General features: G+C 33.5%; 1 protein-coding gene across 4 annotated transcripts in view; it reads left to right on the forward strand.

The window, feature by feature from the left end:
* The window catches only part of LOC138335996 (cyclin-dependent kinase 17-like), a 50,968-nt gene that overhangs the window by 18,376 nt on the left and 19,338 nt on the right, over positions 1-13,254 (forward strand). For 2 of the 4 annotated variants that reach the window (XM_069285244.1, XM_069285242.1), the window contains exon 3: positions 7,256-7,383. In XM_069285244.1, coding sequence (XP_069141345.1) covers positions 7,256-7,383 — 128 coding nt within the window. Of the gene's footprint in view, positions 1-1,215; positions 2,252-7,255; positions 7,384-10,102; positions 10,647-13,254 lie in introns of those variants that run through there. The other 2 variants (XM_069285243.1, XM_069285245.1) reach the window with 2 other exon arrangements.

Genomic DNA, 13,254 nt, shown 5'->3' on the forward strand with positions numbered 1-13,254 from the left:
ATATCTATTTTAGAATTTGTTTTCATTCCATATCAATTAATTGAACTGTCATCCAAACTCCTACAAGTTTAAAGACCGTATGTTTTTTTATCATTTTGTGTGGGCATCAAGATTTGTCTTTTAAGCACTTGTAAAGTTGTGATTCATGATTTTGCACCATCTGCTAGTGTAGCCTAAGTGGGAGGAAGCTGTCAGTAAGGGTAGGGGGCCAGTGTCAGTCTTTATGTACCCCAGGGATACAGAGACTGAGAAAACCATCTGTTTTAGTGTTTCAAGTACCCCTGTAGGGTAGGTGTGTGTGTATACCTGTTGTCAGATCGACCAGGCATCAGTACTGCTCACATCAGAGGCAGACTCTGGGAAGCTTTCAGGGTAAAGAGATAAGACAGTTTAAGGCTGATCTGAAGATCAGAGGTCATAGGTGAATGAGGTCAAAAGAATCCTACACTTATGCATGTAACAGGAGAGGCTTCATGTTTACTAGTCCTAGGCTAATACAACCCTGTCCAAATCCCCCTCTCTCTCATCTTACAGTATCATAACATGTCCAGACAGTGTAGGTCTGTAGGTAAAACAGTTAGTACTACTGAGGTCTGACTCCCGCTCTGAGTGAATGAATCTGTCTCTTGTCCCTCCAGGCTGTACTAACATCTGTTTATCTGTGTTGTAAGCTGCTCATCTACTGCACTAGCTGTTTTAAACTGACTCTGACATCAAAAGGATCGGCAGCCTTAAATCCAATACCACAATTTCTCCAGGACAGTACCTGTTGAACTGCAGACTTTCATTCAACTGTGAATTCTAGGACTTGGACACGAATATCAATTTGATATTCTAAGGAACCTACTTTGTTTTTAGAACTGGACCTGTAATTTTCAGTTTTCTGATGCCAAGAATTACTGCTTATCCTGGATACTGAAGTCTGGAGCACTGCAATTTGATACTTGTAGAGCTAAAGTATCTAAGTGCATGGGAAGTTAAAATTGGTTTTGATTCCATATAGTAAATCAACAAGCATGCTGGATTCTTAATAGGACTGAACTTAAGGACTAGCTTGTGGTTTTGTAAGACTGCAATGGACCTTTGATAAGATATGAAAGTGTGATTATTTAAGGTTCAAGGCAAAACATATTTTAAACTCGGACTATATTAAAGCATCAGTTTGGTGTGAAATCTTATTGAAACTGTTGGCCGTGTGGTTCTATCAAGGATTACACAGTCCAGATTTTAAAGTATCTGTGTTAGTGATGTAAGAAACTGAAGAACCCCAGCTGTTTATATGGTTTATACATATATAATTACTTTAAAAAAACAGTTATAGATTTGTATATTTTGAGATCTGTACATGAATGAAAGGAGATATCAAGTTTTGTGCTTGAATCGGTCACGTATTTCCCTGCAAATCACCTGATACTATTTATATTAGGACCAAAGCGTATCCAGACCTCTAGTACAGTGACTATAGGTGGATGACTACTACAGCCAATGTCCAGGACGCTAACATTCAATTAACGTTGATGATGTTATTATTGATGAGGATTATTGATGTAGAGGGATTAGAGGTGTTAGTATAGGCTTGGTCAGCTAGGTGGTGGTCAGTCTCCCAGACGATAAGGATAATTATTGACCAGGAGATGACCTGAATTAATCCCACTGGTCAGTTTATTGATGGTATATGATAAACATTAGCTAAGTGTTCAGTCAAGACGGTGTTAACTGGGACAGGAACTTGATATACTTGACAAGACCATTGGAGAGTGAATTGTGATAAACTTATGAGGGGACTATAAACTTGACAGGAGGATAGATTCATCAGTCAGTGAATGAGTGTATCACTTGTTGTATTTCCTAAAAGGAAGGAAATGAAAACAATAACGCTGCAAAAGTTTGTGTGGTGATTGAGATTTTTGTGTAAATGAAATGTGTCCTGTTTGTATGCAGATGAAGCTGTAGTTTACATTAGCAGGCCAAAATAGGTCTGCTGTGCAGCAAGTCATGTCTCTGTTTAGACCAAATAACATTGAAAGCAGAAGTTTACGACCAAGGAAAATCATCAAGTTGCAATCGCTGGAGAAAAGGAAAGGTTTGAGTCAGTCTGTTTCTTTTATAAATCGACTTCGTAATTTGTGGACGTCAAAGGATGGGGACAGTGAGGATAACTCTTTGCGAAATGGTATTATCGACGGTGATTCTGGACAAAATGGTAAAACTGAAGGAAGATGTTCAACCCTTCCCTCAAATACAAGATTAGGTAAATAAAAATGATGCTTCGCTTATGTAATTTGTCAGCAAGGTATAGGTCATATCATGGTTGTTAATAGCCCACGGTTGCCTAGCTGGTAGTAATAAAGTTAACTTATATGCTAGGTCGGAATTGTTAATCATCTAGAGGGCAAATTCGTGCTAAACATATAGGAAAACTAATTTTACTGCAAAAAAACTTCCCTCAAGGACATTAGTTTGCTGTAAGTTATGTTTATTGAGCAGACGCAAGGATAAAAACTTTATGTTGATTGCAGAAATATTCAAAAACGTGAAATTGAATTGTCATAGATATGCCACATGCAGACTACCAGATGATTTGGACACATAGATAGCCTAGTTGTTAATAGCCAACAAATGGAAATTTAAAGTCAACTGTTAGTGTTGTGATAGACATGTACAAGGATAATTTTTTTTTATCTTTTTTACCAGTACATCAAAGTTTATATATATATTTTTTTTTTGTTAACACTCTGACTGAAATACAACTATATTTACTTTTAATTACTTTTGTCAATCTTAACTGCCTGAAAAATTCTTACTGAATTGTAATTGAACTGTATGTACCAAGTCAATAGTCAACATATACATGTTTTTATACACAAGGTCGTTTGACCTATGCATCTCAAGGAAGTAATTTGTATGACTAACCATAAACTGCAGTACTTTGCGAAATGGTATATTATCGACGGTGATCCCCCCCCTGGACAAAATGGTAATAAACTGAAGGAAGATGACTCCCTTCAACCCGGTTCCAGCCCTCAATAAATTTTTTTTTTTTTTTACACCCTAATTTTTTTGAGAACGAAGTCTCATTAGGTAAATAAAAATGATGCTTCGCTTATGTAATTTGTCAGCAAGGTATAGGTCATATCATGGTTGTTAATAGCCCACGGTTGCCTAGCTGGTAGTAATAAAGTTAACTTATATGCTAGGTCGGAATTGTTAATCATCTAGAGGGCAAATTCGTGCTAAACATATAGGAAAACTAATTTTACTGCAAAAAAACTTCCCTCAAGGACATTAGTTTGCTGTAAGTTATGTTTATTGAGCAGACGCAAGGATAAAAACTTTATGTTGATTGCAGAAATATTCATAAACGTGAAATTGAATTGTCATAGATATGCCACATGCAGACTACCAGATGATTTGGACACATAGATAGCCTAGTTGTTAATAGCCAACAAATGGAAATTTAAAGTCAACTGTTAGTGTTGTGATAGACATGTACAAGGATAAAAATTTTTTATCTTTTTTACCAGTACATCAAAGTTTATATATATATTTTTTTTTGTTAACACTCTGACTGAAATACAACTATATTTACTTTTAATTACTTTTGTCAATCTTAACTGCCTGAAAAATTCTTACTGAATTGTAATTGAACTGTATGTACCAAGTCAATAGTCAACATATACATGTTTTTATACACAAGGTCGTTTGACCTGATGCATCTCAAGGAAGTAATTTGTATGACTAACCATAAACTGCAGTACATTGACAAGTGATCTAATTACCAGTATTTATATAAAAAACATGCAACTCCCCCCCCCCACCCCCCACATTTAACAATAAACTTACAAGATTATTTGGTCATTGGAATACTTACTGTATTATATTGCAACCAAAATTCAATTTTGAGTTATCTCCCTTGACTCCCTTAACTCCGGTTCCAGCCATCAATTTAGAGTGAAAGACAATAAATTTTTTTTTTTTTTTTAAATCCTCCCGACAGACCGACCCTAATTTTTTTGCCAATGTAACGCTAAACAGACATATTTTTTTTTTGGCCTAATAAAGACTTTACTGTTGTTCATGTAGCTATAATGTCACTTTTAATTTCATTGGAGAATGAAAAAAAGTATTGTTTACAAACTACTCAGATTCACAGTTCGCAGTGAAATTTAAAAAAAGTGACATCAGTGATTATAATTAATTTTTCATGATATTTAATAAAATATAATATTTGTAAACGTACAATTTCATTGATTTGCCATGTGAATAAGCATTAAGCAACATTGTCTCAATTGTGACCTCACGATTAAACATCAGTTTTTGGCATAATTCTCAGATTTTTGCTTTCATAGAGGTATGAAGAAAAAGAATTTGCCAATCAGAAAGTCAGATTTAGTATGAAAACAATTAAGAAAAATTAATATGAGAATGCAGTTAAACCTGCCTTAGTCAGTGATCACCTCTGTTTAAAAACTACCTGTATAATGACACCAGTATGGGGGTTTCAAATGGTCAAAACCAACACTAGTTGACCTGTACCTGTAAAGACTGTGTGGCTATTTTTGTGGTCTTGTACAGTATAAAAATCGAATGCACCAGCAACCAGCATATTCACCTGATACAGGTTTCCACTAAGAAAGAAAATGTCATAAACAAGGCCAGAATAGACAGGGATCCCTGGGCTAACCATTTGCATTTTTGTTATAAACGAAACTGGCTAATTGCGAAAATAAGTTCATCATAATTCGCAAAAAAAATTCGAAGTCTTTCTTCACTCGCCCAACATCCAATCACGCTGACACTAGCTCCAACATCGATGACATTTTTGTGCACAACTCAATTTCAATCCTCTTTTCCTCCTGTCACTTATCAACTACTTTTTCCTTACATGCTTTCTCTGTATACCTCTCTTTTTTTCAGTCACGTTGCTTTCGTAGCAAGTCTAAAATAGTCGATAAGTTAATCGGTTACGGTACCATATGTCTTAATGTTGAAGGAATGTCAAGTAACACACGAAGGAGTGTGGTCTAACAAATGATTGGGATTTATATGTGATGTGCTTTTCAAGTGATGCATACAATACATTATTTAGTGATTTAATGTTTTTCAGTAAGAAATGCTGTGAAAGCACAATTTGCTATAAATGAAATTCTTATTTGCCTCATTTTTGCAACTTTTGCTAAGCAAATTGGAAAGCAAGCGCGAGCCCAGGATCCGGATTAGACAAGAGTCGGTTTTGACAGGTTATACTATAGTTGTATAATAATAGAGAAGCTTTAACTATTATTGACAATGTAAATCTGTATATTTAAGGTGATGTTTGTATTTAGTTTGAATTGTAAAGTCCACTTCGATTCATTGTTACTTATATGTAGACCAGGGTTGGTGATGTTATCCAGGTACGGAGATCAGGGTTGATGAGGTTAATTGGTCCGTATGTAGTGATTTGTCAGCTAATTAATTGTGCATGGTAAATATAGTACCCTGATAATTGTATGGTAATAGGTTTATGCCTTGGAACTGATAATAGTAAAGGAATTGACTAATGTGGCCACTGGGGATTGGATACAAATCATTAACATTAAACAATGGCGATCTTTAATTAGCACAAGTTGAATAAGCAGAGCACATTTGAGATTGTCCAATTCTATAGACGAATTACATTCTGTATTTACATATTACAGAGTTATCTGCCCTTGCAGGTAAGTATTAATATTGATTGTAAAATTGTGTGTCTGCGAGTGAAACATGATACTTTTCAGAAGAAAAAAACAATGTGAATTTCGCTCACAAAATAATGACATCACAATGGAAACCTAAACACAAGGGAGGTAAAGTTTGTAATATGCAAATGGAATATAATTAGAGCGCATTTGAGCTTGACCAATACTAGACTGTTGCAGGATCCGGTATAAGAGACAATGTTCAATTCTAATACTAGAGCAGTTCTTTGTGTACCAGGTAAATACAGGGAAGAATGATTAGGTAGAAATAATGAGAAAAAGTCTATCTTATTACTGCAATCTTTATCTCATGTTGTCTAAGCTACCTGAGTGTCTAGGAGGTTAATTACTGTCGCCAACATTCTGTGAACTGTCTTGTCTGCCACCTTTAACTTAAGGCCATGAGGTGAAGGCCAGATAATGAATCACAGCTAAATCAAGCTATAGGCATGTTCAAAGGCAGAAGTATCTTGGTCTGCCTCTTGCTGAAGTTGACTTCAACAATTAACTCAATGAAATTCATTATGAACTCTTCCATGCTTTGAAAAAGAAGATTCCAAATTTGTCTTTGGGGATGAATGAGTAAAATAGACTGATCACCAGAAACTCTGAAACTTTGTATTGATATTTCTAGAATTTAGACATGTCCACAGAGACAGAAAATATTCAGTGATTTTAGTGATATTTTAAATATTCTAGAAACTGGTGGCCAGTCTAGCATAAGTACAATAGCTGAAGGTTTGTTGCTGCAATTGTTGAAATTCTGTGATGTAATTGACATTGCACATGGCATTATAATTACATTTAAACTGATAACAGATAGATAGATAATCATAAAAAAGTGGAAAAGATTGACAAGCTGCCTAGTGTACAGAATTAGATGTACATAAATTAAAAGTATGATGCCAGTGTTACAATACTGTATTATTGTGCAACTTATTGTGAAACCTGCAAAATAGTTAGCAATTAATTGTTGATATTGTTTCTAAGTTATGATTGACAATCACTTGAAGCAAAAAATGCCAGAATTTTCTGGGCATCAGAGGCTTACAGAACTAAATGGACTTTGAGCTTTAGAATTTGACCTTTCTGAAGGGCTTTTAATCATATTCCCATACGTAATGTGATAAACAGAATCTTACACTTGTGGTTTTGTAATTTTCAAATTTATAAATCTGGTAATTACAAAAAATATGTGCAGCTCTCCCAATTCTTTAAATTACTTAATGTATTTTTCATTAAAATTCCATTTGAAATAACCACTTATATATAATAGTTAGTTAGTTAGTTACTGCTTTACCGCCTGCATGACTCGGCCTACCATATTCGACCAAATAAGCACCCAGTGCGTTTAAAAAATTGAAAAAGTGCTAATAAGACGAAATTATTGCAAATCAATACAGTTTTTAGTCTTTATTTATGCCTTGGCAATTGAAATGAAGGCCTCAAAAAATGGGGAGGGGCGCTTATAGGGACATGGGCGCTTATTGGGTCGAATACGGTATTAGTTATATAAATTCCTTTATGTGTTACAGGTATTGTCCATGAAAACCTGCGAATCACATCCGATGGCGAAAGCGAGGAGATCTCTGGAACATCTAGTGAACGAGAAGACATGGTGTCACCAGTCAAACTCCGACACCGACAGCGGCGCTACAATCAGGTAAATGTTTTATACAACCAGACAGTTTTAGGCTCGATTGGACTCGACTTTTACTACTGTTTAACAAGATTTAAGCTCTGCTGCGATGGTTTTACGTAGGTGTGTGTTGGACCACGGGTGTCAAACTCGTCCCCCAACTTTTGTCCGATTTCCAATCAAGGCCACTGGAGTATATTTAAGGATCCGTCTATGTTGGAATTGTATTGATTACTGCCGACAAGATATATGGAGGCTAAATTTATGTATGGGAATATATCTGTAGACAAGTGTCTGTAACATATATCAAGGATGTGTGTATTATGTTTTATGAGAAAAGTATGTGTTTTGTGTTATGTGAGAATTTGATAATTGTGTTATGAGTGAGAAGAGACTTGTGACATAAGTGAGAAAACTGCTGTGTTATTTGATTAGCAAAGTGTTTTGTATGAGAGCAAAACAGTGTTGTATATGAAAACAATAATAAGTATTTTAAGAACAATTATAAGTATTTTGGGAACAACAATAAGTCATCTGAGAGTAATAAATAAGTTATGTGAGATTAATATGTTATATGAGAACATGGATGAGTTATGTGAGGTCAATAGTAAGTTATGTAAGAACAGTAATAAGTTATATGAGATTAATCACTTATATGAGAACAATTATATGTTATGTGAGAACAATATGTTATGTGAAGCAATAATAAGTTATGTGAAGCAATATAAGTTATGTGAAGCAATAATAAGTTATGTGAAGCAATATAAGTTATGTGAAGCAATAATAAGTTATGTGAAGCAATAATAAGTTATGTGAACAATAATAAGTTATGTGAAGCAATAATAAGTTATGTGAAGCAATAATAAGTTATGTGAGCAATAAGTTATGTGAAGCAATAATAAGTTATGTGAAGCAATAATAAGTTATGTGAGCAATAAGTTTTGAAGCAATAATAAGTATGTGAATCAATAATAAGTTATGTAAGAGAAAAAATAAGTTATGTGAAGCAATAATAAGTTTGAGAACTATAATAAGTTATGTGAGAACAATAATAATTATGTGAGCAATCAATAAGTTTTGTTGAAGCAAGAATAATTATGTGAACAATAATAAGTTATAGCAATAGTGAAGCAATAATAAGTTATGTGAAGCAATAATAAGTTATGCAATAAGTTAGTGAAGCAATAATAAGTTATGTGAAGCAATAATAAGTTATGTGAAGCAATAATAAGTTATGTGAAGCAATAATAAGTTATGTGAAGCAATAATATTATGTGAAGCAATAATAAGTTAGTATTATGTGAAGCAATAAGTTATAGCAACAATAAGTTATGTGAAGCAACAATAAGTTATGTGAAGCAATAATAAGTTATGTGAGAAGCAATAATAAGTTATGTGAAGCAATAATAAGTTATGTGAAGCAATAAGTTATGTGAAGCAACAATAAGTTATGTGAGAACATAATTATGTGACAACAATAATAAGTATATGAGATCAGTAATAAGTTATGTGAAATCATAGTTATGTAAGAACAAAAATAAGTTAATGAATAATTAGGTGAGAACAATAATAAGTTATGTGAGACAATAATAGATCTAAGTTTTCTGAGAGCAAGAATAAGTTATATAAGATCAATAATAAGTTATGCAAGAACAAAAAAATAAGTTATGTGATAACATTGATTAGTTATGTGAGATCAATAATAAGTTATGTGAGAACAAAAATGAGTTATGTGAGAACAAAAATGAGTTATGTGAGATCAGTAAAATGTTATGTTGGAACAACAATAAGTTATGTGTGCACAAAAATAAGTTATGTGAGAACTGTAATAAGTTATATGAGAACAAACATAAGTTATATGAGATCAGTAAAAAGTTAGGTGGGAACAATAATAAATTATATGAGATCAGTTAAAAGTTATTTGAGATCATTAAAAAGTTATGTGGGGACAATAATAAGTTATGTGAGAATAATAATAAGTTTTGTAAGAACAATATTAAGTTATGTGAGATCAGTAATAAGTTATATGAGATCAATATGTTATAAGAGAACATTGATGAGTTATGTGAGATCATTAGTAAATTATGTGAGAATAGTAATAAGTTATATGCGAACAATAATAAAGAGATGATTATCAATAAGTTGTGTGAGAATAATAATAAGTTATGTGAGAACATTAATGAGTGATGTGAGAACAATGTTATGTGAGAACATTGATCATGCAATAACTTAGAACAGCTATCAACAAGTTTGTGAGAACACTCAGAACAGTTAAGTATCTGTTATGTGACAACAGTAGCAAGCAGTAAAATGTAATGTGAGATTAAGCTGCAGTTTTGTTAAAACAATCTATTCCGAGTATAATGACAGCTTTAATGTAATTCAGAGTGTTTATATAATGGCTGTTCTATTTCTCTTATTCTGACTGTAGTTTTCTCGCCATCTTCCTCTGTAGACCTTTAAACAGATTTAGCCAGTATTGAATCCGCCCACATACTCCACTGCTTCTGTAAACTATACATGTTTGTGTAGTGTTGAATTTGCCTTTTCATTTAATTGGAAAAAGAGTAAAAATAAAACAGGATGAAAAAGTCGAGCAATGTCTAACTGTAAATAACATCTGAGGAGATAGCCTGTCAGGCTTTGTGGGCTCGACAGACAGTTTATATGTAATGGTGTTGGACTGATTATAGCCCTGGTGATGTAAGGGGCACAGTAGTTCTGAGTGACAGTCTATTATACATGACGCTGCGGTTTGTATGTCAACACGAACAAATGATAAATATAAATGAAAACGACACCTACAGATATAGTATACATGTCGACCTTTTATAGTTTTTACATCATGGTAACCATGCCAACTTGTTGCCAGCATTGTTTAAAAGTTTGAAATGCCTGTTAGTGCTAATGATGGGGAAAAGGTTTGCTGGAGGCTTTTTTCTGTACACAGTCAGTCGGGGCTGACAAGGATACAACACATCCCTCTTTCATGTTTATTATTGCGATCAAATTGTATGTTGGTAATTGCTCAGGCATGTATTTATAAAGTATACGGTTGTTAGGTGAAGTTAGACAATTGTACAATTGTGGCTGTACAGGACTGTTACACCATCTACACCTTCTGATAGACCAGATCTGTACTGTCTAGTGTGACTGGACAACATCTATTACTCCACACTATGCTAGTTTATATTGACTAGCCTACTGCCAGTCTAAGAATGGAGCGCTCCGATTCTGAATTGGATATAGATTCTGATGAAGGAGAGACATTATTCCTCCTACAAAAGGTAACCAGCTCGCCTGCGTAATGCTATCAAATTCCGTCTGATTCACTTTTACTTCCTGCATAATTTTCTCTCACTGTTTTCTCATGGTTTGACCATAGGTATATGAAACTTCTTGTCTATCTTTTTTTATTTAATTGTCTGATTTGTTTTCTTTTTAATGTCTTCATTTCAACTATGGGTACCTGAACTTTGTCTTTCTCTCTGTATATTTAAGATACTTCGTTTATCAGTCTTTTTGTCTGTATGAAAACATTTATATAGTTTATATTTTATCTGTCTTTCTTTCTGTATAAAAACTAATCTGTCTGTGTGTCTAAACACACTTAGTTTATCTGTCTGTATGTCTGTCTAAAGACTTTATTTTATCTGTCTATCTTTCTATCTAAAGACCCTTATTTTATCTGTCATTCTTTCTGTCTAAAGACTCTTAGTTTATCTTTGGTATGTCTGTCCAAAGACTCCTGGCTTTTCTGTCTGTATGTCTGTCTAAAGACTCTTAGTTTATCAGTCTGTATGTCCATATAAAAGACTTTTAGTTTATCTGTCTGTATGTCTGTTCAAAGACACCTAGCTTATCTGTCTGTATGTCTGTCTAAAGACTCTTAGTTTATCTTCTGTATGTCTGTCAAAAGACTTTTAGTCTTAACTTCTGTATGTCTGTCAAAAGACTCCTTGCTTTTCTGTCTGTATGTCTGTCTAAAAACTCTTAGTTTTTCAGTCTGTATGCCTATATAAAAGACTTTTAGTTTATCTGTCTGTTCAAAGACACCTAGCTTATCTGTCTGTATGTCTGTCTAAAGACTCTTAGTTTATCTGTCTGTATGTCTGTTCAAAGACACCTAGCTTTTCTGTCTGTATGTCTGTCTAAAGACTCTTAGTTTATCTGTCTGTATGTCTGTCTAAAGACTCTTAGTTTATCACTCTATATGTCCATATAAAAGACTCCTAGCTTATCTGTCTGTATGTCTGTCTAAAGACTCTTAGTTTAACTGTCTGTATGTCTGTCTAAAGACTCTTAGTTTATCTGTCTTACAGACTCTTGGTCTATTAGTTTTTTTCTGTCCGTCTTGGGTTGGTCTTTCCTTCTGTCTGAATAAAGATTGTATAATAACACTTGTGCTTTCCAGGTCCCTATATAGTTCTATATAAAGCACAAATTGTCTTTATGTGGATCTACACAAAGACACCTTTTATGTCTGTTTTTGTTGGTACATATTGTAGACATTTTGTTTTTACTGTAAGTCTGTCTTTCTGGTGTAAAGGCTATGGTGTCTGCCATTTTAGAACCTAGCTTTCAACTTAAATTGGTCATCAACAGTTTTATTTGTAAGTAGATTCTTAAGGCCTAGATAAAGGATATTATACTGCTTTAGGTTGCTATAGTTACTGACCATAGGTTAATGCTTCTCTAACAAAAATTAACACATCTTTTAGTGTAAAATACAAAACAAACCTATATAACCAAGTACATGTATATATAATATATATATATGTTGATGGGCTTTAATGTTGGATGGATTAATTACCCAATTATTTAAAAGAGTACATATACAGGATGAGAAATCCTGGACTAAAGGATATATAGACTTCTATAGACTTATCTTATATAATGATTTGCATGACAAATAATTACTCCCATTAAAGTTTAAATTGAATAAGAATTGAGTGAACTGGTTAAGGTACAAAGAGATATTAGAAAATTTATATGAATACGCTTTGTGATATCCGAGTAAATTAATCGAGTAAATTAATGATAATGATGGGAATTAAACTACCGATGAGATCAACATAAAGGATAGCATGTCATTGATCATGAATCTGCTGTAGATTTGAAAATATCAACTCAAGAAATTTAATTATAAAATGAGATAAAGTGTATATATGAAATGTATATATATTTAATGCAATGTTAAATTAGTCACAGAGCGGGGCTGTACTTTACACAGGGTGTACTTGAGAGGCGGTTATAGAGAATCGTGGATGGTTTGTGGTAATTGTGGGTTAAATTGTTACCAGTAAACACTGTACACTTCCCTTGTTGTTATAATAATAAACTTCTATCTATTAGATATAATACACATATGTTAACTGTCACTTTAGGCCTGTTGTGTTCTATTGTAAGGTCATGTTACGTATCTTTTCTGTCACCTGATCATCTCTTTAGGTATCCTCACGATATCTTAATCCTCCTCACACCTGGCTACAATACTAGGTATGACAAAAGTCCGAGTAAAGAGTCATCTATTTATCATATGTAGGATGATATCATTTGTCTACATACAGATTGTATTACCAGATTTGTGAATGGTCATAAGATTGTGGTATACGTAGCTTGTCTGTGGGACTGTTTTAGTCTGTATCTAAGTTTGATAAGGTTACTACAAGCTTTCGTTTTCGGACCATATAACATTTTGTAACAATTTGGAGTCCTACAGATATGTCAGAATTAAGTGCCCTATAGCTTAAAATTTGTTGACAAAGTATTTTCAAAACACAATCTATATACTGTATTTGATACAATAAGCGCCCAGGGCAAGTAAGAGAAAAACAATAGAGAAATGCTTAATAGGACCAAATTAAGGCTAACAATTCACAAAATTACTGTACA

The sequence above is a fragment of the Argopecten irradians genome, chromosome 12 (assembly GCF_041381155.1).
Source record: "Argopecten irradians isolate NY chromosome 12, Ai_NY, whole genome shotgun sequence".
Classification (NCBI taxonomy): Eukaryota; Metazoa; Mollusca; class Bivalvia; order Pectinida; family Pectinidae; genus Argopecten; species Argopecten irradians.